A 25,891-nucleotide genomic window follows, 5' to 3' on the forward strand; every position below is an offset into this window, starting at 1 on the left:
GTCTGCAAGACACATCAAGTACCTGACGCATAAACTCGGGTAACATTTTTTTAATTATTATTATTATTATTATAAATCACTTTTCTCGAGATTTAAATTACTGTGGTCAAATGAAACCAAATGATACAATGTCAATTTTACTCTTTATTTTATTTGTAATTATTGATTGATTGATTAATCCGTTTTCTATTTGGAAGTGCCTGCTTAGAGGCCAAACCTGCATCATCAGTGAGATTTGGAGCTTGAGCGTTACATGAGCAGAAAATATTTGGGACTGGAGCATAAAAGCGAACATTTCTCAGACAATATGAGTTTAATGACCGGATAATTAAAAAAAAAAAAGAGGTCCTGAAGCTCAGCGGATATTTTAAGGCTACAGATACCAGACAAAGCCAGCAGCTCCCGACGACAACAAGGGATGCTACCTCCGTTGCCGCTAGCTTAGCAACGTTAGCCCCGATAGCTGTTAGCTTAGCGACGTTAGCCCGATAGCTGTTAGCTTAGCGACGTTACCCCGATAGCTGTTAGCTTAGCGACGTTAGCCTCGATAGCTGTAAACATAGCGACGTTAGCCCCGATAGCTGCTAGCTCACTGACATTAGCTGTTAGCTTAGAGACGTTAGCCCCGACAGCTGCTAGCTCACTGACGTTAGCTGTTAGCTTAGCGACGTCAGCCCCGACAGCTGCTAGCTCACTGACGTTAGCTGTTAGCTTAGAGACGTTAGCCCCGACAGCTGCTAGCTCACTGACGTTAGCTGTTAGCTTAGCGACGTCAGCCCCGACAGCTGCTAGCTCACTGACGTTAGCTGTTAGCTTAGAGACGTTAGCCCCGACAGCTGCTAGCTCACTGACGTTAGCTGTTAGCTTAGAGACGTTAGCTGCTAGTTTAGCGACGTTAGCCCCGACAGCCCGGCGGCTCCGGGGTTCCAGTGACTTCCCAACACAAGAGCCACAGTCGGAGGAAGAGGAGTCAAGCACAGCCGCTACACCTGCCTGTCACCCAGTAATGTCCATGCGGATTCATACACCTCGGATGCTGTGTACCTGGGAGAAATGGACGGTGCCGCGTGGGCTTAATGGGGTAAAATAAACCGAAATAAAGAAGCAGATGTAAAGGCATCAGAGCAACACTTCCAACACCTGAGGACGTTTTCTCTCATGAGGAGCCGCGTTCACAGGTGAGCAGCCGCACCTAGTAGTAGTAGTTTATTTGGTCATTTGAGGGTGAGTTAATACACTACAATTTTCTTTCAGTTTCTTAGAAAGAACAGACCAAAAAGGTGTAGGCTGAAGCCTAAGCTTATTGTGCCTACCCTAAGCTTATTGTGCCTACCCTTTAGGCACAATAAACCCTTAAATATCTTCTTACTAGAAAATACAACAACACAATCAGGACAAGAACAGAAAACAAACAGTAAACAGAGACTAACACAAAACAAAACAAAACAAAAACAACAAAAAAAAAAAAAAAAAAAAAAAAAAAACTAAAAGGAAATGAAACCCTCCCCACCCGCTCCCCAGTCAGCATGGAGATTCACATAGAGACGGTGATTTCTTAAACACATTGTAGTTATAAGGTTCTTTCTGCATCCTAAGTGGTTTTGAGATATTGAGCTTCAAACCTTTGGGATCCCATGTAACACAATTCTCTCTAAATAAAAGTCCAAAAATGCATGAAAATCGAGGACAGAGAAAATAAACAACATAATGATAAATGATTGTCACAGGATAATAACTTAATTTTGGCCAAGATGTCAGATAGAACCTTGTAATTTCAATATATTTGGAGGTAAACATAAAAGCAGTTTGCTGTACAATATGAATATTTGACTGAAATTTTGAAAGGAGTGATCACAGTTTTCACGTTTTATCAGAGGACACAATGGGATGTTTGGAAGAACTTGTAATGGAAAATGAAAAGGGTATTTCGAGGTCATTAATGAGTTTGTTCCTGCTGGCTGCTAAGGTGACAGGGCTCACCTGTTGCTTGATGGACTGGAGTCACAGTATTTGATTGTGTTGGAAAAGTGTGCTGTTGAAATAGGTGTTTACTGAGATTATGAGGTCTGTTCAGTTACTTTGGTCTGATAATCTACACTTGTATGTGTGTGTGTGTGATTATATTGAATGGTTTTGTACAGAGGAGGGATGATGATGGGTGGATGATTATGGTAAAATTGCATTTTACCATAATAAAAATGTATTGCAGCCATTTGCAAATTAACCTTAAAGGAAACTGGAATTGTGCAAAAGACAGCTGGTCATTAATCTCTGTTGTAGAGTGATCTGCTCTTAACTCGAGTGGATGATGTGCTTGTGCTGTTTTGTTGAGTTGTCACAGCTGCAGTCATTGCACATACACACACACACATTATATGAATTGGTGTGCACAAGCACAGCAATACACATGCACATATGCACAAATACCTGCACACATTCATAAAGGATTTTTGCAGATAATGAAGAAATGATAGTCCTTACATGACAGCACATATGCAGATTCTTGTCTTTCATGTGTGTAATGAAGAGTAAAGGGTGTTTTCTTCTCTCTCTGGGTTTGACATGCTCTCTCTCTCTCTCTCTCTCTCTCTCTCTGCCTCCTGGATGACAGTTTCAATTATCTCATGGATAATCTGTTGCTCAGATTAGCAGAAAAGAGTGTCTGTGTGTGTGCGTGCATGTCTGTGTATTCTTTAAGTTTGTGTGTGTACCTTCCTGTCTCTGCATTTTTCCCTGTGTTTATGTGTTCGTGTGCATGTGTGCACATTTGTGTACCTGTGTGTGTGTGTGTGTGTGTATGCATCCTTCAATCTGTCTGCATCTGAGTGCATGTCTAGCTGTGAGTCTGACTGCTTGTCTACGTTTGTGTCTATGTATTTCTGTCTTGTTGTGTCTGTGTGTGTGTGTGTGTGAGTATGTGCTCGCTCTGAAACACACTAGAGGAGGAGTTGATGGGCTGAGTGCCATTACCAGATAATTACAGCTAAAAGTCTCCATGCTAACGAGGAAGGCTCATCATCACGGCGCTGGCAGACAGAGAGGCCACAGAAAACATCTGCAATTCAGATTAGGACTGTCTGTGTGTGCACTGTCTGTCTGCATGTGTGTGTGTTTTGTTTGTGTGCGTGCATACACTCTATACGACCCCATTGCAGGCACTCTGTCTCTGCATGTGTGTATGTGCTCAGTACTTGTATGTTATTTGATGAGGGGATTACGCCTAAGTACAGGGATTCAAATTTTGAATAAGAATGTATCTTCTCAGTTCGGTGTGTTTGTGTGTGTCTATACACAAACAAATATGCACACTGTATATCACTGTAATTGGCCTGTGCTGTATCTCAGTGTGAGTTGAGTGTGAGGGCATCCATACAGTACATATACGGTGGGATGTAATGGGCTCACTCTTCATTCCCTGTGATAGGCTTATTTCCCCCCTAATTGGTGTCTGTGGCAATGAAAAGCAGCCAGCAGCACAGGCCTGTACATGTAGAAGTCACAATGACACAGAGGCAAAAAAAAAAAAAAAAAAATCCCATGATCCCATGATTTTTACTCTATTGTGCTATGGACATCATATTTTCATGTTTTGGAGAAATTATGTGGAATTTAATTTCCTCACCTTTTGGGACTGGTGAGGTTATTCTGCCTCTAGCCTCTTCAACTCTGCTGGTCCTATCAGTGGGTTTGTCATTAGAAATTCAAGCTGCATGGTCCACATCTTTATTTAAAATTCTAGTGGACTTTCCGGGGTTTCCAAAGATCCCAACTATCTCCTGCTGAATTACATGGAAATGTGTATAAAATGATGCACAAAACATCCATATACTTTCTGTTTGACGCAATAGTGCAGCGAGAAAACAGTGGCATCTTGGGTTTGAATATTTCACTCATTATAAGCGTGAAAAAGCCTCCATGAAGTGTTGATACAGAATATAATTATGCCATTGCCATGCAATATAGACAGAAATGTTTTTGTTTTTTCCTAACTTTGAAGCCACTTATTGAGAAATTTAGTGCAGTAGGGTCAAGTCATGGAGATCCCAAATGATATCCCATCGAAAATTTTGTAAATGTGGTTGTTTTTGTTTTCTCACCTCTTCTTTGTAACTTTGAGGCTACGTAAGGGGACGTATAAAGGAAAATTGCAGTTCAAGAGATTAAAAATTTTAGTTGCTGCCTCATCATCCTCTACAGTACAAATCAGAGTTGATGGGGGGAGAGGACCATCATTTACACCATCATTTTTATTCATTATCCCCACTCTATCCGAATACCTTCTGTGTGTGGGTGTGTGTGTCAGAGAGAGAGAGAAAGAGAGAGAGAGAGAGAGAGATAGAGAGAGAGAGAGAGAGAGAGAGAGTGTCAGAAAGAGTGGCTGCGTGTTCACTGCACCTTGGAAAGAATGACTTAATTGCAATGATTTTATGATGCCAGAAATAGCACATCTATTGACATAACTCCTTCAACAAAGCTGCAACACCTTATCACCTCGACAAACGCACTGCTCCACACTCTGAAAGTGTGATAAGCTGAAGAGTGAAAATGGTGATTGAGAGATGTAAAAAGAGAAATGGAGAAAAAAAAGTGCCAGAAAGGGGGAAGGAAAGAGGATGGAGGGAAACGAGAGTTACAAATGAAGCAAGAAAGGGGAGAAGAAAGAAAGAGCAGACATGAAGAGGGGAAAGGGAAAGGGAGAGGGAAAGAGGGAGGGAGGGAGGGAGGCAAGAGCTTAAAGTCCGGCGGCAGAATATTCACCGGCTTTTTACAATCCAATTTTCTTGCAATGGCTGTGAAACACCTGAGCTACTGATGTGGTAAAATTGTTCAAAAGCCACGAGCTGCAGAGTAAACCTGTTCTTCCTTAGCAAAAGCCAAATTCTCTGATGCAACAGCAGGGACAGAGGCAGAGAGGGTGATAATGAAACGGAGGGAGCTGAGAACATCCACAGTACGTCTGCAGTATTTATCAGCATATATACTCCGCTAACCTTCAGTGTGACAGCAAGTGCCCTGAAAACAAAATGGCAGATTAATCTTTCATGGGTGAAGGAGCCAAACAGATTAGTACGCTGCTTGGCTTTGTTTTTGCTGCTTCATTCACAACTTTCATACAGAGGAGGCCTCCAGACAGCAGAGGCAGCAGAGCGCAGAGCTAGAGAGCTAATAAATACTGTGACCCATTCCTAAACAGGCCCGTACTCCCTTGCACTTTACAGAGTGACACCAAACAGGATATAGTGTTAAACACGCAACACAACATTCATGAGATCGAACTTATTTCAAATGTGTTGCTTGAACAAATAAACTTTATGTATTTTTATTGATAGAAGATAATAATACATCCAACCCAGCCTGAGTTTTGGTGCCAAGGTGTTCTTATTTTTTCAGAAAAAGATAGACAGAAGTGAGCTACATCACTTTTTTGCCTCTCTGTTCTTGCTCTTTCCTGAATGGATCCATCCCCACTTCCACTTCACTACGGAGTGATGCTCCTCATGGAGTCACACTTGCAGCTGTGGAGGGAAGTCCTTGATATGGGGGAGGGAATAGAAACACAAGTAAACTCCAAAATGTACCTGAAGCAGGTGAACACTGATTTTTTTTTTTTTGCCAAGTTGCCTTTTTTCCCTGCAAAAAGCCTTGTGCTCTGTTCTCAGCTATAGAGGCTATGTGGTCTTTTAAACTGTCTCTGCAAAAATGTAACCTCTCCAAAATAAACCCCATTTTTCTCTAAATATGCTGAATGGTTTTAAGTTGTCCATACAGTACACATCTTTGAATTTTGAATTTAGGAACTGAATGACTTGTAATTGCCACACATTGAAACATTATTTAACAAAGTAACAACAGTAGAATCTAGTTTTGTATATTGTTTCCCTCATCTGTCTTCATGTGTACTTCTGTGTAGTGGAATATAGTGAGTCAGCACTGATGCACACTTGCTCTGGAAGTGTGCATTTCCACTACCTGTTAATTTGTTTGGAAAAGCCTGCAGCAGCCCTTTGCAAATGGAGATGGAGTTGAAAGGGTTAGGATGGAGTGGGTGAGACTGAGCCTTTGTGTGATTGTGCATGTGTGTGAAGTATAAATGAGGTGAGGGGAAAGGGTTTGAGGTAAGGCTAGGCATGTGGCAGTTATTTGAAAAATAAGTGACATCCCCGCTTTCTTTCAACCAGGGTAAATGTGAACGTTTCCTCATTTGCGGCTCTAGGAGTCAGTGTGTGGTAGGTCTTTCCTGGGAAAAATCCCCTGCCTTACAGGAAGTGGTGTCACTTACATTTACAACAGCTTCAAGAGTTTGTTTGAAACAAGTAAAACTATCAGAGGGAAATACAGGCCACACTATTTGACTGACAGGTGATCTCTGGTAAATGAGTGTGGAGGCATTTTATGCTGATGTCATAAAAATTAACTACTTTAAGGTTAGTGAATGACTAATATTAATAATAGATTGTAATTTTGGGCACATTTCTGCCCTACACTTGACTCCCAGATGGTAGTGCAGAAGACTAAGGTGAGTCGCTTGAGGTGAGCTCAACTATTTCTAAATTGTTTTCATGAGTAGAGCTGGCAAATTCAGGCTCCGGAAATATTTAATTCATTTTTTGTGACAGGTGGAGTGAGCAGATATTATGCACTCAGCCACCCAAATGCCCCACCAACTCCAAAAGTTAACTAATAGAGTCCGACATGAGCTATATTTTGCTGGGACAGAGAATGAGTGAGAGCAGAAAAGGTCACCAAGAGAGAAAGAAAGTAGAGAAGTGAAGTTTGTGAATACATGAGAAAATGCCAGCTGTTGTGCAGAAAGAGAGGGGAAACTGGGTAGGATTGGTTAAACTCTGGTATAAAATGAAACTCTTCCAGGACCTTTATCACTCTGATGCAGGAAAAATAGAAAACAATATAGAAGTGCGCTCAACATAGGGGCTATATTGTCACCTCACAGAGAACAGCTAAACTTCTGGGAGGATTTTGGATGCTCTCCCTGTGTCTGCATCGTTTCCTTCCACATTCGAATGACTTGCACATTTGGTGGATTAGAAGCTCTAAATTCTCCACAGTTTGTGAGTTTAAAGAATAAAACAAACAAAAACCAAAACACCCTAAAACACTTAAACACTGTTAAATTAACATGCTTTCGGTGATGATGTGCCTTGCGTTTCTGGGTCCATGGTGTTGTTTAGTCATGTATATATATTTTTTTATTCCCAGGGATTACTAGCTTAACATAGACAAAATTATGCCACATTAAGACATTTGTAATGAAGCAGGAATGGAATTTGACAGCAGACTTTATATTATCAAAAATATCAGCCCCAAGTCCCAGGATGCCCTGAGTTTCACAAATTCATGGTATAAATCTGAGTACTGGACAGACAGTAATAACGACACAAAATATTTGTTTTTGATATTTTATAATGTTCAAATTCATTGGCAGATGTAGAAATATAGACCTTGGCATAATATATTGTAGCAAAACTCAGCTGAGACTGAACATACAGAAACAGATTTCAAAATTTAAACATGCTGTAAAGAGATTATATCATTTCACACATGGGCTGTAAAATAGGCATTAAAAAAAGAATCATAAAGTCATTGCAATAAAATCTATTTCTATTTCTAAATCTTTTTTCTCTCCAAGTGGCTTGCCATTTCCCAGCCAGATTTTTGTGACATGGGTGTCTGTGGTTTAATCATTTATAATTAATATTATGTTTATTGTAAATATGGCTACTAGACAGCACATAGTAGAAAGTCAAGATGGGAGAGAAAGGGATGACCTGTTCCTGCAGTTTGCCATTCACACCCACAACATTGGGAGTACATAGCATGCGTGATAACCCTTAGATCCACTATGACAACCCCAGTTATCATAAATCTGCAATGAGAGCAGAGTGTATAAGCCATCCAGCCCCCCTGGTTTATCTGGGGCCTGGTGATATGACAGCGCTGGGCGTGGGGCTGAATGTTCAATGAAGAGCAACAGGCATCCTGGAACAATGGGCAGGTCAAAGAGCACCCCCGTCCTCAGCCACCTCTCCCTGCTGGGCCATCCATCAAATTCCCAGCGAGCTGTCACTCCTCTCTTCCCACTGGGAGTCACACTCATCCTCTGTCTCCTGTTTCATTCTCTCTCTTGCCTCCACTGTCAGTCCATTTTACTCACATTATTCGGTGTTTCTTTCTTGCTTTTTTTTGTTAACCCTTTAGCTCTTATCCCCTTTTTCCACCCCAGTTTCTCTCTTTGGCTCTATATAGCTACAGAGGAATACAGAGGGGTGGATTCTTCATCAGTCATTTAAGGGCAATACCAACTTTTTAGGAGTTACTTAAATGATAAAAACGTTGACACCAAAATCATCCATGTGTGTTTGGTAGGCCACAGACTCGCCTCAGAGGTGTGTCCTGTCCCCACTGCTGAACATCTTATTTACCAGTGACTGCAGGGGTCAATATGAGCACAGGCATATCCTTAAATTTACTCATGATACGGTCATGATCAGTCTGCTGCAGGTTACCACACACATCACATGTGTGTGGCTAGTTTGTTTGTTGCTGTGACAGTCATTCTGAGTATCTCAGAAACAAGTTTATGTTAAGGTTTATTCAGAGCCCAGTATCAACAGTCTCAGAGAGCTTTACATGCCCACATGTTTACAACAAATAGGACAACAGGACAGAAAAAACTCACCCCAGAAAAAAAAAAAAAAAAAAAAAAAAAAAAACAGCTGAAGAGGGAAAAATGGAATGCAACAACAAAATGGAAGAGAACAGAAAAAAAGGTCACTGAATACAAGCACACTCTTCCTCCTCAGACCAGGGTCAAAGGTCAAGTGTTGATAGGTACCTTGGCAACTATTATTAATGAGAAACTGAACCTTCATATGAAGATAGATACAATTTGTAAGAAATGTAAACAGAGCCTTTATTCCTTGCCATGGCTCAGTGTGGTTACAGTGTGGACAAAAAGTTAATTTTGATTGATTGATTTGACTTTTATTATAAATCTCTTATAGAGGCAGTCCTCTGATTTTCATTGGTTCCTTCTTCATGTAACTTAATTGTTCAAAGAGAAAAAAAGACTGCAATTTTAAATGCTGTTAAGATGACTAGTAACATTGTTTGGGAGCAGCAGTTTCCCTTGATGCACATTTCTAAATGCCAGGTCAGGTCCAGATCACACTCTTTGACAAATGTGACCCTCTCCCTTCAGGCTGGAGCTATACCACAGGCAAAGTGCAATAGATCAAGGTTTTTACGTCTTCCACATGCATTAAATCTGCTCAGTTTACACACAGTATAGAATGCCTGGATTTCCCAGTTTTGTGTGCTGGCATGCTTTAGTACTTTACCATGTTGTGTATCCATTCCCCCTTCATTTCTGCTCAATGTATGGATTTTTGGTGTTTTATAGGCCTTGTTTGAAATTGTATTGATTATTGTATCATTATGTGACATCTTGTCTTTCATCAAGTATGTGATCTAAACTAAATGTTAGGACAAACCACTAGAGTGTATACATACTGGGGACTCGTTGACAATGTTATTAACAATTAGGCCTAACCATTAAGTTGACAAATAGACCAAACTCCCAAAAAATTGACAGATAATGAACTGGTTTTTATAATCTTTCAATAGGGCTTCCAGATTTGAGCAAAGGTAGAAGAAATTAGAGAAAAAAACATAAACACACAAGAGCTTGGGCAGTTTTTATAAATTTAATATATCAATATATAGAGATATTTATCAACAGCTTGATTTCATAGAAACGTGAGTGAGACCATTTTGGCATACAGTACAGATATTCCATGTAAGTACAGAAGTCGCTAAGTTTCACTCCCCCCCCGCCACCCGTTCCATTACCAACCCACCAACAATCCCCCCGAGACACATAACACAGAAAAACTGAAACAGAGTAAAAGTATACAGGAGCACAAAACAAGGCACCAATAAATTAAAATGATAACCCCCTTTTTTTTAAAAACACACAACAATGAAATTTATTCAACAGAATTAAATACAGCATGAACACTCTAAAACTCTGCAATGCTTTACTGTTAAAAAGCAAAAACCAAACAAAAAGAACAGACAGGAGAGAAAAAAAAAAGAAATAAAAACACTTTGGCAGATTATTAATTTTTAGTTACAATCAAGTAGTAAAGAAATCCAGTGCTCTTGTGTACAAATAAATTCATATATGGTCTACACTCTTTTTCCCCCCGGAGGTTTATGTACATCTTTTTTTTTGTTGTTTTTTTTTTTTACAGATACATTTAAAACATTATCAAAAAGTTTTTGCTGTATGAAAACGTATTTACAAGTCATGATTCAAAACCATTGGACTGTACCATTGGATCATCCCCCCCTTTCCCTCCCTTCCTAAGTACGTACCTCTTTACACAGTGCAGAAGGCTTCTTGAAAAGTTTTGTGCAACAAACAGCGTAAAAAATGCCTGTGATATGGCTGTGGAATGGACAGAACCCAGAATGTTTTTTTGAGATTTCCTTACAGGCAATGACACATTGGCAACATTTTGAGAAAATGCGGATTGACAGCTTCACCAAAAACGGAGTTTTCCCAAATATTTGTTAGCTTTTATATCTGTGATCTATCTTTTGAAGCAATAATTGTCCAAATTAAGTACAATACTGTCATTTTATCAAAATGTACCTTTATCAACATCATCATCCTATAATGATAACCCACCCAACCCCATTTTCTCCTCCCCAACCTTCACTTTACATTGACTGGTAGAAAAATGTCGGAGCCTCAGAGATGTCCTTCAAGTAATCACACATCAAGTAGATCAAATATGAAACCGGGAATGGAGTGGTGCAGTGAGGAGAGGAGAGAGAGCAACACCGACGACTCACTGACAGACTTACACTCAAAAAAACAAACAAACAAACCAAAAATCTTGATAACAAAGAGGAACCAGTTGGTGAGGGAAAGTCACTGGGTTGACAAGAACTAAATGCCAGCCAGCCAAGTAGAGAGTCAATGAGGGTTCCTGCCAGAGTCCCGAATTGCAGCTGGGGGCCACTTCTCCTCTCTGAGTGCGTTTGTTCGCCTGTTTGCTGGTTCACAGTGGGGGAGGGGTTATTCAGCTGTGGGGTTCCTTGTTGATGTGTGGGGTTCCATGTTATTTCCTCCAGTGTTTTTATTCTTCCAGTGTGTGTGTGTGTGTGTGTGTGTGTCTGTCTACCCATTCACAAAGATGGAAAGCCCTTGCCAAAGTAAAGATGTCGATGGTTGAGATGAAGATGCATGGGAGGGTGAGAGAATGAGAGCGCACTGAGAAAAGCAACGCCAACTTCAATGCTGATTTCGCTCTAAATTAAAAGTCAGCAGGCATCAGTTATCGTTACATTTTGTTTTGCCAATTCAATGCAACAAGGAGATTTTGTGAAAGAACCACACAAGACTGCGACGTAGCAGGTCGGATGTACTTGAAGCCTCAGAGGTAGCGTTGCTTTTGGTACAGTGCAGTGAACTGAAGAGGTGAAGAAGACATGTGAGTGATGTTAGAAATCATTGAGTGCACGGTTAAAGCAGCGAGGGTCAGGTACCCTGGTCAGAATAGATAGGTAGCAACCATTAGAAATGCATAGAGAGAGAGAAAATTAAAAAAAAGAAGCATGAGTGACAGGACGGTTTGAAAGAACAGGGAGCACAGATCAGTTTATTTAAGGCTTACAGTCGCAATGGATTATGGGTTATTTGGGCTATTAGAATCTCCTATGACAGGTCAATAATGTGAAATGTCTGTCCATGAAATAAATTAGAAATTGCCTCGTTATGCGTGGAATTTAGTCTGGTTTGAGCCAGTGAGCCTCTGCAAGCTGCACGCGTCAGTAACCCCACTAATAATGCATGAGGATTTCTGAAGACTGTTCCAATACTATATAAATATATGCATTAAATAAAGAGGTACTCACAAATCTAAATAAAAATACACTACAGAATAATTTTATTTTACTTAGGGGACGATACCTACCGATGGGTACCTTTGACAGTATCTGAGTAATAAAACTATAGCCAATTTTAAGTGCTTTTTAGGTAAATTCAACATATTGTGCACCTAAAATGCACACTGAGACTACTGTCATACAGTGTATGTTGAATTTACTTGCACTGTAAATTGCTGGCACAAGGTCTCTCTTTTAAATAGGGGACAGCGCATATAGATATTTTATTCAGTGTAGCAATACACTCTCCAGTGTAGCAACTATTACAGTGAACGGGTTCAAGCAAATTATCAAGAGAAAAGCTGACCTTGAGCTCCAGACATACTCCTTGTCATCCAATAACTGAACATATGCTCACAAATGCACGCATACACATACAATCTCCATGTGCTAAACCTCATGTAGAGGCTAGAGTGTGGAGATCTGTATTTCAAGTGTTTATGAGACTGGCTAATAGTAAGCCAACAATGACAGTGACGTTAGAATATAAATTAATTTCAAAGTGATCCGTATAAACGTTAGGCAACTATTCTGCGGGACTCCAGCAGTTATGCAGTCACAACCTACATTTCACAGCTACTACAAGTGAACTATTTATGTTGAATGATGAAATCTCCTTTCAGACTTTTTCAGTGTCCTTTTTAGTGTCCTTGAGTGGAGACAGCTGCTCTGAAGGTGTCTACAAAGTGGACAAAGCAATCTGTCTGTACACTGTAGCAATAATAACTTTTCTACAGCGCCACGCTCAGTCACCTCAATAAATAAGCAATTTATTCTCCTTAGTCCACAGCTCCCCTGGACCTGGACTGAAGCGAATGTAGATATGAGGACAAATATATATAGCAGAACTGCCTTGTAGCTCGTCGTTCAATCCAGCAATGGGTCAACCATTAATTTGAAACATAAGATATTACTATATGTATCTCCTTTTTGATTTTACGTAAAAATACAGGGTTGTGAGGGAACACAATTCACAGACCAGGACATGACTTTATAACTGATCAACAAACAGACCACAATTTGAGACACACAGGAAAACTAGCTTACATCTTAAAAAGATATTTAGTCTCATATTCAGTGAAAAGAGACAGTAGAATGGGATAATTCCACTTGTTCACAGAATTGTTCTGGGAACATGTACAAATATGTTCATACAAGGCAGAATAAGGAAGATCAGCCCCGCAGGTTCCAGAAAATGACACTTGACTCCAGAAAATTCTGAAAATGTGCAGATTAGCACTGGAAACAAGTGGGATTATCTCATCCCACTGGCACATTCTTTTTACCTTGTTTGAAGAAAAACAGGATTTTTAGATAGAATATGAGACTAAAGGATTTGTTGAGATGGAGATTGTATTTTGAGGAGTAGTTATTACTCATCTCAATTCACTGTTCAACTCGCTGATGCATTTTTCTAATGCATCGAAAATGTACTGTGTGATAAATGACAATATAGGCTGCAGCTTTTTCCATTTATATTGTTCAAAGAATATCAGCACTACACTGAGTCATGCCTCCACGTCTCTAAAAGCCAAACACTATAGGAATCTTCCAAACTAGTGTGGCAACATGCTGATCTGTGTCACAGTTTACCCCACTGTGTAATGCATTTCATTTGGCTGCATCTGCAGGGTGCAAGGTTACACGATGTGGGGAGATGTTTTCTCCCTTGTATGCTCAAATTATTCAACAATTCCCCTTTGTTAAAGAGACCCAGGGGAAGAAAGGCAGGGGAAGTGTAATGTTTGGGGGAGGGTGACAGTTCACCTGTCCATCATGCCACTACACACAAATCGCCCACTGTGCATGTGTATTGTTATGCAGTACAGAGAGGGACAGTACCATCCCACTGAGGGTGGTGATGGGGGAATGTGTGTCACGTTACTGGGACACAAAGTCAGCAGAAATCCTTCAGGATAAATGACCCTCCATTTATCTTACACACACCGTCCTGTTCCCATGTAGTGTAGGTCTAATCCTGGACTGTACTTTCCTGCTTACCCTTGTTTCTGTCTGTCTCTCTTTATCTCTCTCTCTCTCTCTCCCTCCTGTGGCATCTCCACTGAGTAAAGCTTTCCCACTGGGACAGGAAGAGTCATGATTGATGCATATCATTAATCAACCATATGTCAACATATATGTCATACATAGTACATACTGTACATACTCTGCAAGGGCAAACTACATATCTTTAAGACTTCACACTATACTTTTTGAGCTTACTTTTTTGCCTTTGTTATAGCTATCTCATGCACTCTGTCTTCTTATTCTATCCGTACTTTTCAGTATTCTGTGCTTGACTGAAAGCAAACAGCAGCCAACCGGATAAGGAGTGGCTTTCACTTTTCATTAGTATCACTTTTATAACAAGCAGATGGTTTTACAGGTTTTGTTTCACCTAGGACCACCCAGAAATCCCAGAAATTATTTTTCACTTCCAAGTTAACTGGTATCACAATCTTATCTGACTGATGTTTTTGATATTTTGTATTGAAGACCAGTCCGTTGGTTTCTCGTTATTCTCGTTATACACTTTAGGAACACAAGTCCAGGTCCAATCCAAAAGATAGAAATTTATTGGTAATTGAACAGATTGCATTATCTTAAACTGAGGTTAGGATTGGTATCTAAAATGTACAGTAAAAATTAGAAAATTTGAGTTGAAAATTAGTGGGTGACCCATTTTCACCACAGCTGATTGGACTCAAAGCTGATAATTACCAACTATTGCTGCAGAGTTTTCAACATGGGACTAAAATGCTTGGTTACCTGTTTACACTGAGCTCAAGTCCGGGATGGCAGTGGGATTTGTCAGTGTAAAAAGCATATAAAAAGACCATTAAGACAACTTCTCTGAGATGAAGAGCCTGTTACCATGTTATCTTTCATTCAGCGTTCACACCACAGCTTTTTACAAGACACTGAGGATGTGTCTGCATATGGCATCACTGGTAGTACAATAAGGACTAAAACAAAAGCACTTGTCAACACAGCTCAGCTAAAATGCTCCAAAGAATTACTCTCAAGAGTGGAAGTTTGGTGTTACATGTACCTCTCCTGAAGGATACAAACTCTTCTAAACCCTCTTGACTTTGTATAATGCGTCGGAAGTGTGATTAACTATGGCAAAATGCCCTGTTTAAGTTTGAAGACTAAATTGCATCCACAGTGGGGTAGTTGCTAATTTGCCAATAGGAAGACACAAAACGACCATCACATTAACCTGTTGTAAAGGCTTCCTCTTGTTCACTCACTGTTAGAGCGCATTACAAGCTGTTATTGCTATTATGCATTAGGCAAAAATTCACCCTGATTCAGTGGGCTGGAAGCGTGCCTGTGGTAAGTCAATGGAAGATCAGCTCTTTTCTCTGATTATGCAGCTTTACACATTTTCTCTCTGTCCGGCTTTCAAATCAAATCAGTGCTCAGCTCAGTTGGGTAAACCTCAGAGTGTTACTCATCTGTGTGTACATAATAGGACTATGCACAAGCACACAGTACAGTCAATGACAGCAGGACGTGATTTCTTAGCAGTGTGGGCTCCTTTCCTCCACAAAACACACAACACACAAACAAGCGGAAATGATTGCAACTGAGAAACACATGTATGAATGCTAATATGCATCACATATGTGCAACAATCCAAAGTTGATTATCAAACCTCCGCATACCTCTAATGCCAGCAGAGAGGATTACCCATAAATCCTTATGCCTTTTGTTTTGTTTTTGCCTTGGTGCATTACCCTCTGGTGGCACACAAGCCCCACCTCCCCTCTTTCACCCCCAAATCACCTCCAGAAATCCATAACAACTCCCACCATTTTTCTGTCTCCATTCCCCTTGGTTATTTTTAGCTTTGCCTGCTTACATGTGTCAAGGGTGGGGTCTGAGGGGCAGGGTGTAATAGAAGATGACACTCCCCTTGTCATCAAAAATATTTTTAACACACCCTCCTAACAATGACCTGCGTACTATCGTCCTTGACAACCTTGCGCAAATGTGTATTGTGCGCTTGAAACGCTCATTACATATTTACAACAGTGAACATACAAATAAATAAAAAGACAACATATCAAGAATTAAAAACAATGCATGCCGGCTCGTTCACCTTGCACAGTGGCCGACCCGCTTCCTATTTACAATGTGCACTGAGGCAGCTGAATGAGGTTAGTCCGAACAAAATCATCAAGCAGCATATCACACACCACTACCGCTAACAAAAGGGAGAGAGGAGAACAGAGGAGTAGTATTAGCACAAGTAAGACTTGCACCGATAACTAGTTCTAGAGGAAGCAGTAGTAGTAGTAGCTAGTAGTGGTAGTAAGGTTACTTCAGGAGAGAGAGTGGGAGAGGAAGGGGATATACAAGATGTACAAGTCATCCCTGCTCCTTTAAAGGAGGGCACATTGAGGTCTCCCTCTCTTTCTCCTCTGCGTTGGAGTGGCCTTGCTGTAGTGGTGTGGAGGCCATGGTGAGAGGAGGGGCCAGGATGGGACTTGGGTGCAGGATGCATCCCCCCTCAGGGGTAGCCATCATCCTCCAGACTGAGCGCCACGCGCTGCAAACAGCAGATAAAGAGACCGTTGTTACCACAGAAGCTAGTAAAGCAGAGAGAGTGAGAGAGAGGAAAGAAAGAAAGAAAGAAAGGAAAAGTGTAGAGGGATACAGAAAAAAAAATAAAGAAACAAAGACTGGAGTGAAAGACTGGATGCCACACAGAGAAGACAGAATCCATTCCTCTTTCTTGTCTCCTTTTTGCTTATTCTCTCCTGTTTGTTATTCCTCTCTTCACCTCCTTACCGCCCTCCTTCTTCCTTCTCTCCCTTTTTGTCCTCATCCTCTCTTTCTACTCCCTGGTTGTCCTTTTACTGGCTGTTATGTGAGGAATTCAGGATGCAGTGAATACCTGGCCCACCTAATGCCAACTTGGTTTCTCTGGCTGTCTGACTTATCATACTGCCACAACAAAGTGAGGAGAGAGGAGGGGAGAAGAGGAGAGAGCAGGAAAGAGAAGTTAGGATAATAAAAGAATAAAAGACATCTGTAAGGAGAAAAAAAAAGGACATAAAATCAGACAGTCGTTCCCTCTCCTCAGCCCCCTCACTGAGAGCAGGGTGCCACTTCGACCTTGAATCTTAATATGACTCAGTGGCGCACCTGGTATGTGTGTGTGTGAGTGTGTGTGTGTGTGTGCTGTTGCAGCCTGTCATCGTGCCAGTGATACCCAGAATTCTTTGCCTCCTCTCTTTCTCCCTCTCTGGAGCAACACAAAGAAATCTGTGTTACCATGCCAACCGATCAAAGCGCTACACTCCCATCCCCCCATAATCCTTTTTTTTTTTTGGTCTGCTCTACCCAGCTTGTTCTCCTAAGACAACAAAATATATCAAATAAATGTCATTGGGGTCCTGCACATACCATGCCTCTCCAATTTTTCCATTCCGTTTGACTCGGAGTGCAAATAAAAGCTGGCATTGTCTCCCCTGTGCATAAAATCCAGCTCTGAGGCAAATAATTGATTTGCAAAAAATACATCAGCATCAATGGCAGATCAACAAGTTATTTTTTGTAATTCCTAAAAAGTGGAGATACATGGTTTATACAGTGGTACTGTAATAGAAGATTAAATAAATTCCCTTTCAAAATGTGGTCAGTTTTCTAGTTTGTGCTCTCCTTTTACTTCATCTTATTGACACTCTAACAAAAGATGAAATTGAATACCTATAGTCAATACCATGAAGTTACTATCCACTCTAGAGATCCCATTTCTGTGCTAGAATAGTCCAACGTAATCTGAGTATAAAGCTATGACACCCAGTGTTTCTGTTTCTCAAAGGCATCTCACCTTTAAGATCACTTTACTGTCTCTGTTTTATTAACTGGCAGCTGACACAGACGCGCCCAGCATGCATCTTTCCATCACAGGAACAGATCTCATTTCAATAGTTGCAAACCCTTCGTTCTGACTTTTGGCAGCAAAATAGAGAAAAAAAAATCCAATGTAACTGTTTTCCATATGACGAGTTCCTAATGTTGAGAGTGTAGTGACTTGTATGTTGGCTGCTTCCGTAAACCAACACATGATTTGTCTCTGTTTAAGCCGTTTTGTTGGGTAGCACTTTGGGCCCTCCCAAAAAGAACTACTGTGTCTCCCAGTAACCAAACAAATACAACAACAACAACAAAACCAATACACACAATGTACAAACATGGGATGGCAGGTTGGCAACGAGGAAGTGATACTGATGTAAAAATTATTGTAGTGGATGGAGGTGGATGTGATGTGAATATGGTGCACTGGTGAAGGGCTCATATGTGTGAATCATTGATGTTTTAAATGCAAAGATGACAATTGTGTGTGTGTGTGTGTGTGCGTGTGTGTGTGTGTCTGTGCGTGCGCCAGCCTGTCCTTTCTTTCCACCAGGCCTACACGTACGGCAGCAGGGCATTTCCAAACCCTCACACCTCCTCCCGTATCCCAAACATCCCGTGCCCGTTCCTTCCTCCTTTCCCCTCCTTCTGCTTTCATTTGCCGCTGGAGAGCATCGGCGCCCCTGAGTACCAGTGGGAGTTGCTGTCTGTGATACCACCCCCTAGTGGAAGCGCTATGAATGGCTGACTGTGGCTGCCACTCACAGCTGGGTAGACGTGGCCGATGGTATCGGTGTGTCGCCCGATGTGGATTTCGTCGTCGTCATCCTCGGTGGTCTTGCGGTACACAGGGTTGTCGAAGTTCATGCTCTTGGTGTTCTTGCGGCGCCAGTTGCGCCACACCAGGTATCCGCCGGTGCAGAGCAAGCCGATGACCACTGTGGCAAGGATAGGGACTGCATGTGTTTAACACACACACAACAACACACACGGCGGGAGCGTTAACACAGCCCAGGGGGACACAGAGCGGCGCTTTAAGCACTCACGCACCCACAATCTTGTCCCTTGCTCTTTTTACTTCTCTTTTCTCTTTGTCAAGCACACACATACAAACACACACAGACACGTAATATGCATACACGAATCCAGCTAAGTAGGCAAAAAAGTGCCATTACTGTGGTGGAATCTCACCACTGTAGCCGCGAGTTTGAATACAAACTCTCCGAAGGATTTTACTTTTTTTTTTTTTTCTTGCCTTTACCCTTTTAATACAACTTTGACAAAAGCACAATGTCCAGGAGGTCAAAGAAAAATGTGAAAAAGATATTTTGAATGGCAGCTGCCCTTTGACTGGTAATGATATGCCAGAAAGATTGCAAGCTAGGACTATCAGCACTACCTGCTACACCGTGTAGCAAGTGGTCAAAAGGTAGTCTTTTTCTCCTCCAAGGCTGATGTCATGACCAATTTTTAACGATTATCTAAAAATGTAATAAGATGCACACCCATATTGTGTGGGGGCCATTAATGCCATCAATCCAACAATCAATACTTTCACTGTCAATCGTACTGATTATGATTCTTAAGTCCCCACCGCAGCCATGACAACGTTGCTAGAAGGCCGAAAACACTGATTTGTCACTAGATTCGTCTATACACACACACACACACACACACACACACACACACACACACACACACACACACACACGACACTACCTCTCAGCCTCATTCACACAAAGTGATCAAAACTACATGGAAACCAACAGGAAAGCACATGCACAACTGATAATAGCAAATACATGCATGCACACAAAACCTCACACACCAAACCACACAAACCCCACCTCCTGCACACACACACACACACACACACACACACACACACACACACACACACACACAATGCACGCACATGAACCAAAGAGTGAATTTAATTAATTCTGGCAGTTTTCTGGTCTTGCAGTTAACAATTTGACTTTTGGACACTAGCCCAACAACTGCCATCCACTGAGCTAATCTCTGGTTAGAAAGAGTAATTTTGCACTAGCTTGTATCGAAAAATACAAACCACATTTGGGGTTCCATTTGTGCCAAAAATTATGCTGTTGCATGTGGTATTGTGCTGTTTGTGATGTTACTACTACTACTACTACTATATCTTTATCTTTGTACATTACATAGTAGGTTTCGGCCAAACTGTACTGTTATTTTTGTTTGTAAATGTCTGCTGTTTCTTTGTTTTTTTGTTTTTTGTCTAATGTCTGTCCATTCATCATGCCATTGTTTAATGTGCAGTGGGCCTTGTATTATAATGTATATTGGTTTGACTTAGTCCATTTTTTTTTTTTTTTGGATGGCAAGCCATAACCTACAAGACTTAATGATACATTCATTTACACTCATTTAAAGCATCTTACTGAAAACAGACAAATACAAACGACTGTTGACATAGACAACCAACTAATGTAATGTATAAAAAAAACAAAAGTACAGCACCATAAACAAACAGCACTATACCATATGCAACAACATTATTCTGGCACAAACAGAACCCCATAACCAGCAGTCTATGAAGTTATTTGATTGGGTTATGAGAGGAAAATGGACAGAGGTAAAAGAAGACAGGAGGGAGGCAGAGAAACAGAGAGACAGAGGGAAGAGACAGAGAGAGAGAGCTCCAGGGGGTCGAGATAAGCTCTGTCTCTCTCAATCCTCATTACCATATCAGCATGACTGACTAGCTGCCCTGTGGACTAGTGGGTGTGTGTGTGTGTGTGTGTGTGTGTTTCTGTAGATTGAAAAGCAAATAGGCAAAGAGAGTGGTTATAAGTGGGGTGTGTGTGTGTGTGAAAATGAAGGTGGTACACAAACAGTATGTGTGTGCCAATCAGAGTAGAGAGGGGAGTATATGTGTGTGTGTGTGTGTGTGTTTGTGTGTGTATGTATGTGTGTATGTATGTATGTACCCAAACCCATAGATGTGCATGCATCCCCAAAGGAAGCCCAATCTAATTGCGCTTTTGTTGGATGGGCACTTGAGACCCCTGTGTGACTGGGCTGGAAGCCCCAGATCTCCCATTGTTCCACTGTAAACGCTCCATTGGTAAAGAAAAAAAAAAATCAGCTTTTGTCTCATTTAGAAATTTCACTCCAATTAGAGAGCTGCGTAACGGCTTGACTTTGGCTAAATACTGAAAATCATTGTTGGGTTGTTTCCCCTTGTGGAGGCTGTGGGTGGGTGTGGTGCACTAGCAGATGTGAGAGCAAACTGGGGTGCAGAAATCCGGCCCACATAGACCTCCAGCACTAATTAATGTTTCAAAGCTGCCAAAAATTACAGAATGGGGGATTTATCGCTGGAATGAATGGCAGAAGGACAGAAAGAGGACGGGAGGGGATAGGGTTAATAGCCTCAGGGGGTTATTTTAATGAGCTGATATCTCAATTGTTAAGACTAAAAAAAGAAATAAAATTGCCTTGCAATGTTTTTAGAGCTCCCATAACTTATCAAACTGGCCAGTGGTTGGGATGAAAGGATCTCAATTAGCCACATAATGTACACTGCTAGCAGAAGGTCATTTTCACATTCAGCTGCTGTCAGTCTGGACAGACGTGAATGTTGAATTGTTTCATCTAATCTAGATCTTTATTTGATCAACCCTATCAGAAATGACAATCTTCAATCAGTTGGCTACACTGGTTTGATTGTAGAGATCTTATTTTTATTCCAGGCTTGATGTTAGTTATTTAGCCCAGGCCAGCATCAATGTTATTTCCCATGTCAGAAATCTCCTAGGGTCAAAAGGATTTCCTCTGAGCCAAAAACATAATTTGGTTCTAATTTATAACATTTAGTGCTTTGATGTTTCCTTCTACTCAAGAACAGATTTCAGCAAGTCTGTGACCTCTTCCACCTCCCATGGGTCACACTGGACTGAATATTTTGTGAGCTCATGAGAGGGAGAATAGGAGCTAAAATTCATGCTTGCTTATACTTTTAGATGCAAAAAACAAATCACCGCAAAATGCATTATGGAGGGCTGACCAGTCTTGACTGGTGACCTTCATGGCCATCAGCGAGGTTTTATTGGCCTCAGGCCAATTCTAATTGTTGAACAGTGCAACGGTTCAATACAATTCATCTGTTATTGAACTATTTTGTACAGAAGCTATTTCCTGTTCATCCATCACTGTCAAAAATGTCATTGGGCTTGCATGTCAAAATAGATGTTGCTGCCAGTTAAAATATGAATATATATTGTTAACACTATATAATAAATATGAATAATATCATAAATACTAGAGAAGTGTAATGATTCTTTCATTGCATTGATGCATTCATTGATTACAAGTTAAAATAATAAATTAAAGAATAAATTAAAATGATAAAATAAAATAGTAAAATTAAAATAATAAATTAAATTAATAGAATGAATCATCAAGAACAAATATGAAATGCTTTGAATCAATTAAGACATGACTGTTTGAAAAAATCTAGGCTAACATAATACCATGATTTTTTTGGCCAACTACTTTTGTTGTCTGATTTTTTCAAGTTTTATAGGAAAAAGGATAGTCTTACATTATTATTGTGTTTACCTAATGGTTCTAAAATTTTAGCTGAAAGGACTGAATCAAATTGTTGACTCAATTTGTGGTTTACAAACTTGATTTGAATTGACTTGAAAAAAAAAAAACAAAATCAATGAGTGGCTCATAAATCAGACAATCTCTGTTGAGCAAAAAAATGCACACCCCACTAATAAATACCCACTTGGTTCAGTTTATTGCAACAGGAGGCAGAGTAAACACACACATCCATCCACATTCATGCACTCTCATGCACCCACTCACGCATACACACACATGTACACAAACACACGACCATCCAGACGCATAAAAATCTCATACATATGCACACACAGATACACACACACACACACACACACACACACACACACACACACACAGGACTGAAGCCGACAAGCAGAGACAGAGAAGCAAGGAGGGAGAAGCAGGCAGGCAAGAAGCTCAGACAAAACAGCAGTTAACAGTTAACCAGTACTCACCAATAGGAATGACTATCCCTAGAACAGCTACTGTGATGTTGTTACCTAAGAGATAGTGCTCGCTCCCTGCTGAAATGGAGAACAGACAGATAAAGAGACAGACAGATAAAACCAAGTTTAAAAGTTTCATCCCAGCACACCCTCCCTGAAGAACAAGAGAAACATAAGGCTGCATTAGCTGCGACAGAAACACATCGCACTGGCAAAACATATTTGCATTTTGCAAGGGCAGGGAATCCATCTGATTTTCACTTTGGATTCTGGACCTTTTTATTTTTTCTCTCTTTCTCCCCAAGCAGGTGTAGATGAGTTGCAGATAAATCATATCAGGATACCATCTAAATGCAATGAGATGCGTTTTATTACAAGTGGAAGCAAATGCATTTCCAGCTGGCGATCCATCAGAATTTGGACTAACAACATTCAAAACCAAATTTGGCGCTGCAGTAGGATGCAGCATATCATCCAGTGAATCTGAGTAACCTTGAAGGTGAACATCCATATTGTGCATTTGACCTTGTGTTGCAAAGTCATCCTTTTTCTCATGCATATTTTTACTATCACACTTCATTCCATATTATAAGAAATATAACATATTATAATACAAACAAAGCAGACATACTATAAGTTATTCTCTAATAACTGAAAAAAAAAAAAAAAAAAATCAGACATGCTTGGTGTCAAATTTCCTGTTATTCTGTCTTCCTAGTCCCCTTCACCTCTCACACCAACAAATCAGTGTGGAGCTCAGATATTAATCCTGCTCCCAAAACTGCTATTAGCGGCTGGCCAGCCATTAGCCACAGTGTAATCAGAGGGTTATAATGAAGTCTTGTGAGGAAGATTAACAGGAGAGATCACAACGCTGGCCGTGCATACTGATCATGGCAGCGATGCCATGTAGTTGGTATGTGTGGCAAATGCACAGATGGGGTGTGAGGGATGGGACATGAAAAAAACTAGACACTAATTTTCTCTCTCATACACACGCACACAGACTAACACCCTATCTCGTTCTCAATAAATACGCACAAGTACATACACAGAGACACAGACGCAGACAGATGGACCCGCGAGTGATGCGGTCCAAAGCAAGCAGTGAAGCCCTGGCCTCTGAGTCAGCAAAAGTGGAGTGAATGCGGCTTTTCCTAAAGCATGAATGACGTCCAATGGGGCCTAAGTCTCTAAAAGGAGGATTAATAGAATCTTATTAAAGCAGTGCTTATGAAAGAAGTAGTTCTGGAAATTGAAGGCAGAGCAAGAGAGAGATAGCGAGAGCGAGAGAAAGAGAGAGAGGAAGGAGGGAAAGACGTACCAGAACTGAAGGAGCTGTGAAAAGAGTCTCAATTTCATTAAGGCTGTTATTGCTGGGGGGATTTTAAGTTCAGAGAGCATTGTTGTTGACAGCTTCTACAAAAACGTCATTCCTTTATTTGGCTTCATTATGGGCAGCAGTTTTTTTTTTTTTTTTTTTTTTTTAGTTTTTCTCATAAATTTACAACTTTAATCTCTTTCTCTGAACATTACCCCCCCCCCCCCCCCCCCCCCCCCCCCCCTTGGAATGGCACTGATATGCCGTTGTGCAAACATGTACATTTTATGAACTCTACAATCTTGGTGGATGATGAAGATCATGAAAAAATCATGTTTTCAACTGAGTTTACCATTACAGTACTTTGAAGAATTGATTGCCATCAGTTGGAAAACTGATCTGGAAACAGAGTTCAGTGGAATACAGTCAGGATTATTGTTGACAACAGTGCACAGCAACATTTTCTAATCATGGCCACAGATGAGTCACTGAAAAACTGATGAATGATACTTTTTTGTTGTTAAAGAAAGTCTTGGCTTCACACGCAGAAGGTTCAAATTTGTATGAGCAAACAAGCATGTGAGCTTGCTTGGTGTACCAGCTGTTGTTTGGCTTTCATCTTTTTTTTTTTTTTTTTTCTCCCTTGCAACTCCTGGTTCTTCTCTGCTCCACTATGCCTGCTGCAACACAGCACACGTGTAACAGCTGATGTCGGCAAACTTGACGGTGTGCACTGAGTCGAAAATTATAACACATAGCCCCTGGGTTTGGAGATGCATCTTGTTCATGCCCCATTTTCTCATCCGTGTCTGTTCCACCTCTCATCTGGAGCACTTTTGGTGTGGTGAGGAGGTTGACAAGTTTTGAGACTAGAGGAAACATGTTCTTGCTTCTTAACTTCCGTAAACCGAGGCCCCAAAGTGGTACGACTTACTGGGAGCAACTGTTCTCTTTAGTTTGCAGGAAACCACTTTCTCTCTTCCTCTCTCCGTCTCCCTCCCGTCCCATCTTTTCTTATCCTTGAGCTGCTGTTTTCCTTCCCTACAGTGTGTCATTTTTCAACTCCCAACCTCCCTCTTCAGGCATGGGACTGCCATGTTCTTTTTTGCGCTTTATTCATTCCTGTTACTCTATGGCCTCCTCATCGTCTGGCTCACTCCACTTTCTCATCCTTCCATCCCTATTTCTTTCTCATCCATTTCCTTGTGCTCCCATGTTTAGAACTCTTTCCATCATCATTCCTTCAACTCTCATTTACCTCCATCTTCAAATTTAACCTCCTTCACTTGTTTATAAAGTACAGTATCAGATCAAGTTCAGGTTTATTTTTAGCCCTTAATCACTGATACATTCTCAAATGGCTTCACAGGTCCACAGTTTCTAGCAATGAAAATGATAGCCCCTCACAAAAACCCCCATAGGGGCCTAAAAAACTCTTAGGAAGGATCATAGAGAGAAGGGAAACACTTTCAGGCTGAAATTAAACACTGTTAATTAGTTATATAAAATCAAATAAAAATAAATCAAATCAAAAGCAGAATAAGTTGAATGTTAGAACAAGGTCAACAAGAAATGTTGGATTGTAAACTGAATTGTATTGTATTTGAACTATTTCGCTTTTTCTCTTTCTTATCCCTTTTGTTATTCACTGTTGTGCATC

At 40.7% G+C, this 25,891-nt stretch overlaps 1 protein-coding gene across 5 annotated transcripts in view; it reads right to left on the bottom strand.

Moving 5' to 3' along the window:
• Positions 1–9,710: 9,710 nt before the first annotated feature.
• Positions 9,711–25,891, bottom strand: part of lrp8 (low density lipoprotein receptor-related protein 8, apolipoprotein e receptor) — a 228,012-nt gene continuing 211,831 nt past the window's right edge. The window contains exons 17-19 of one of the 5 annotated variants that reach the window (XM_030049367.1): positions 22,920–22,988; positions 18,613–18,785; positions 9,711–16,534 (exon numbers count right to left, since the gene is read on the bottom strand). In XM_030049367.1, the coding sequence (XP_029905227.1) occupies positions 16,496–16,534; positions 18,613–18,785; positions 22,920–22,988 (281 nt within the window). In that variant the 3' untranslated portion in view covers positions 9,711–16,495. Of the gene's footprint in view, positions 18,804–22,919; positions 22,989–25,891 lie in introns of all 5 variants that reach the window. The other 4 variants (XM_030049366.1, XM_030049364.1, XM_030049365.1 and 1 more) reach the window with 4 other exon arrangements.

Source organism: Myripristis murdjan, chromosome 4, assembly GCF_902150065.1.
Source record: "Myripristis murdjan chromosome 4, fMyrMur1.1, whole genome shotgun sequence".
Classification (NCBI taxonomy): domain Eukaryota; kingdom Metazoa; phylum Chordata; class Actinopteri; order Holocentriformes; family Holocentridae; genus Myripristis; species Myripristis murdjan.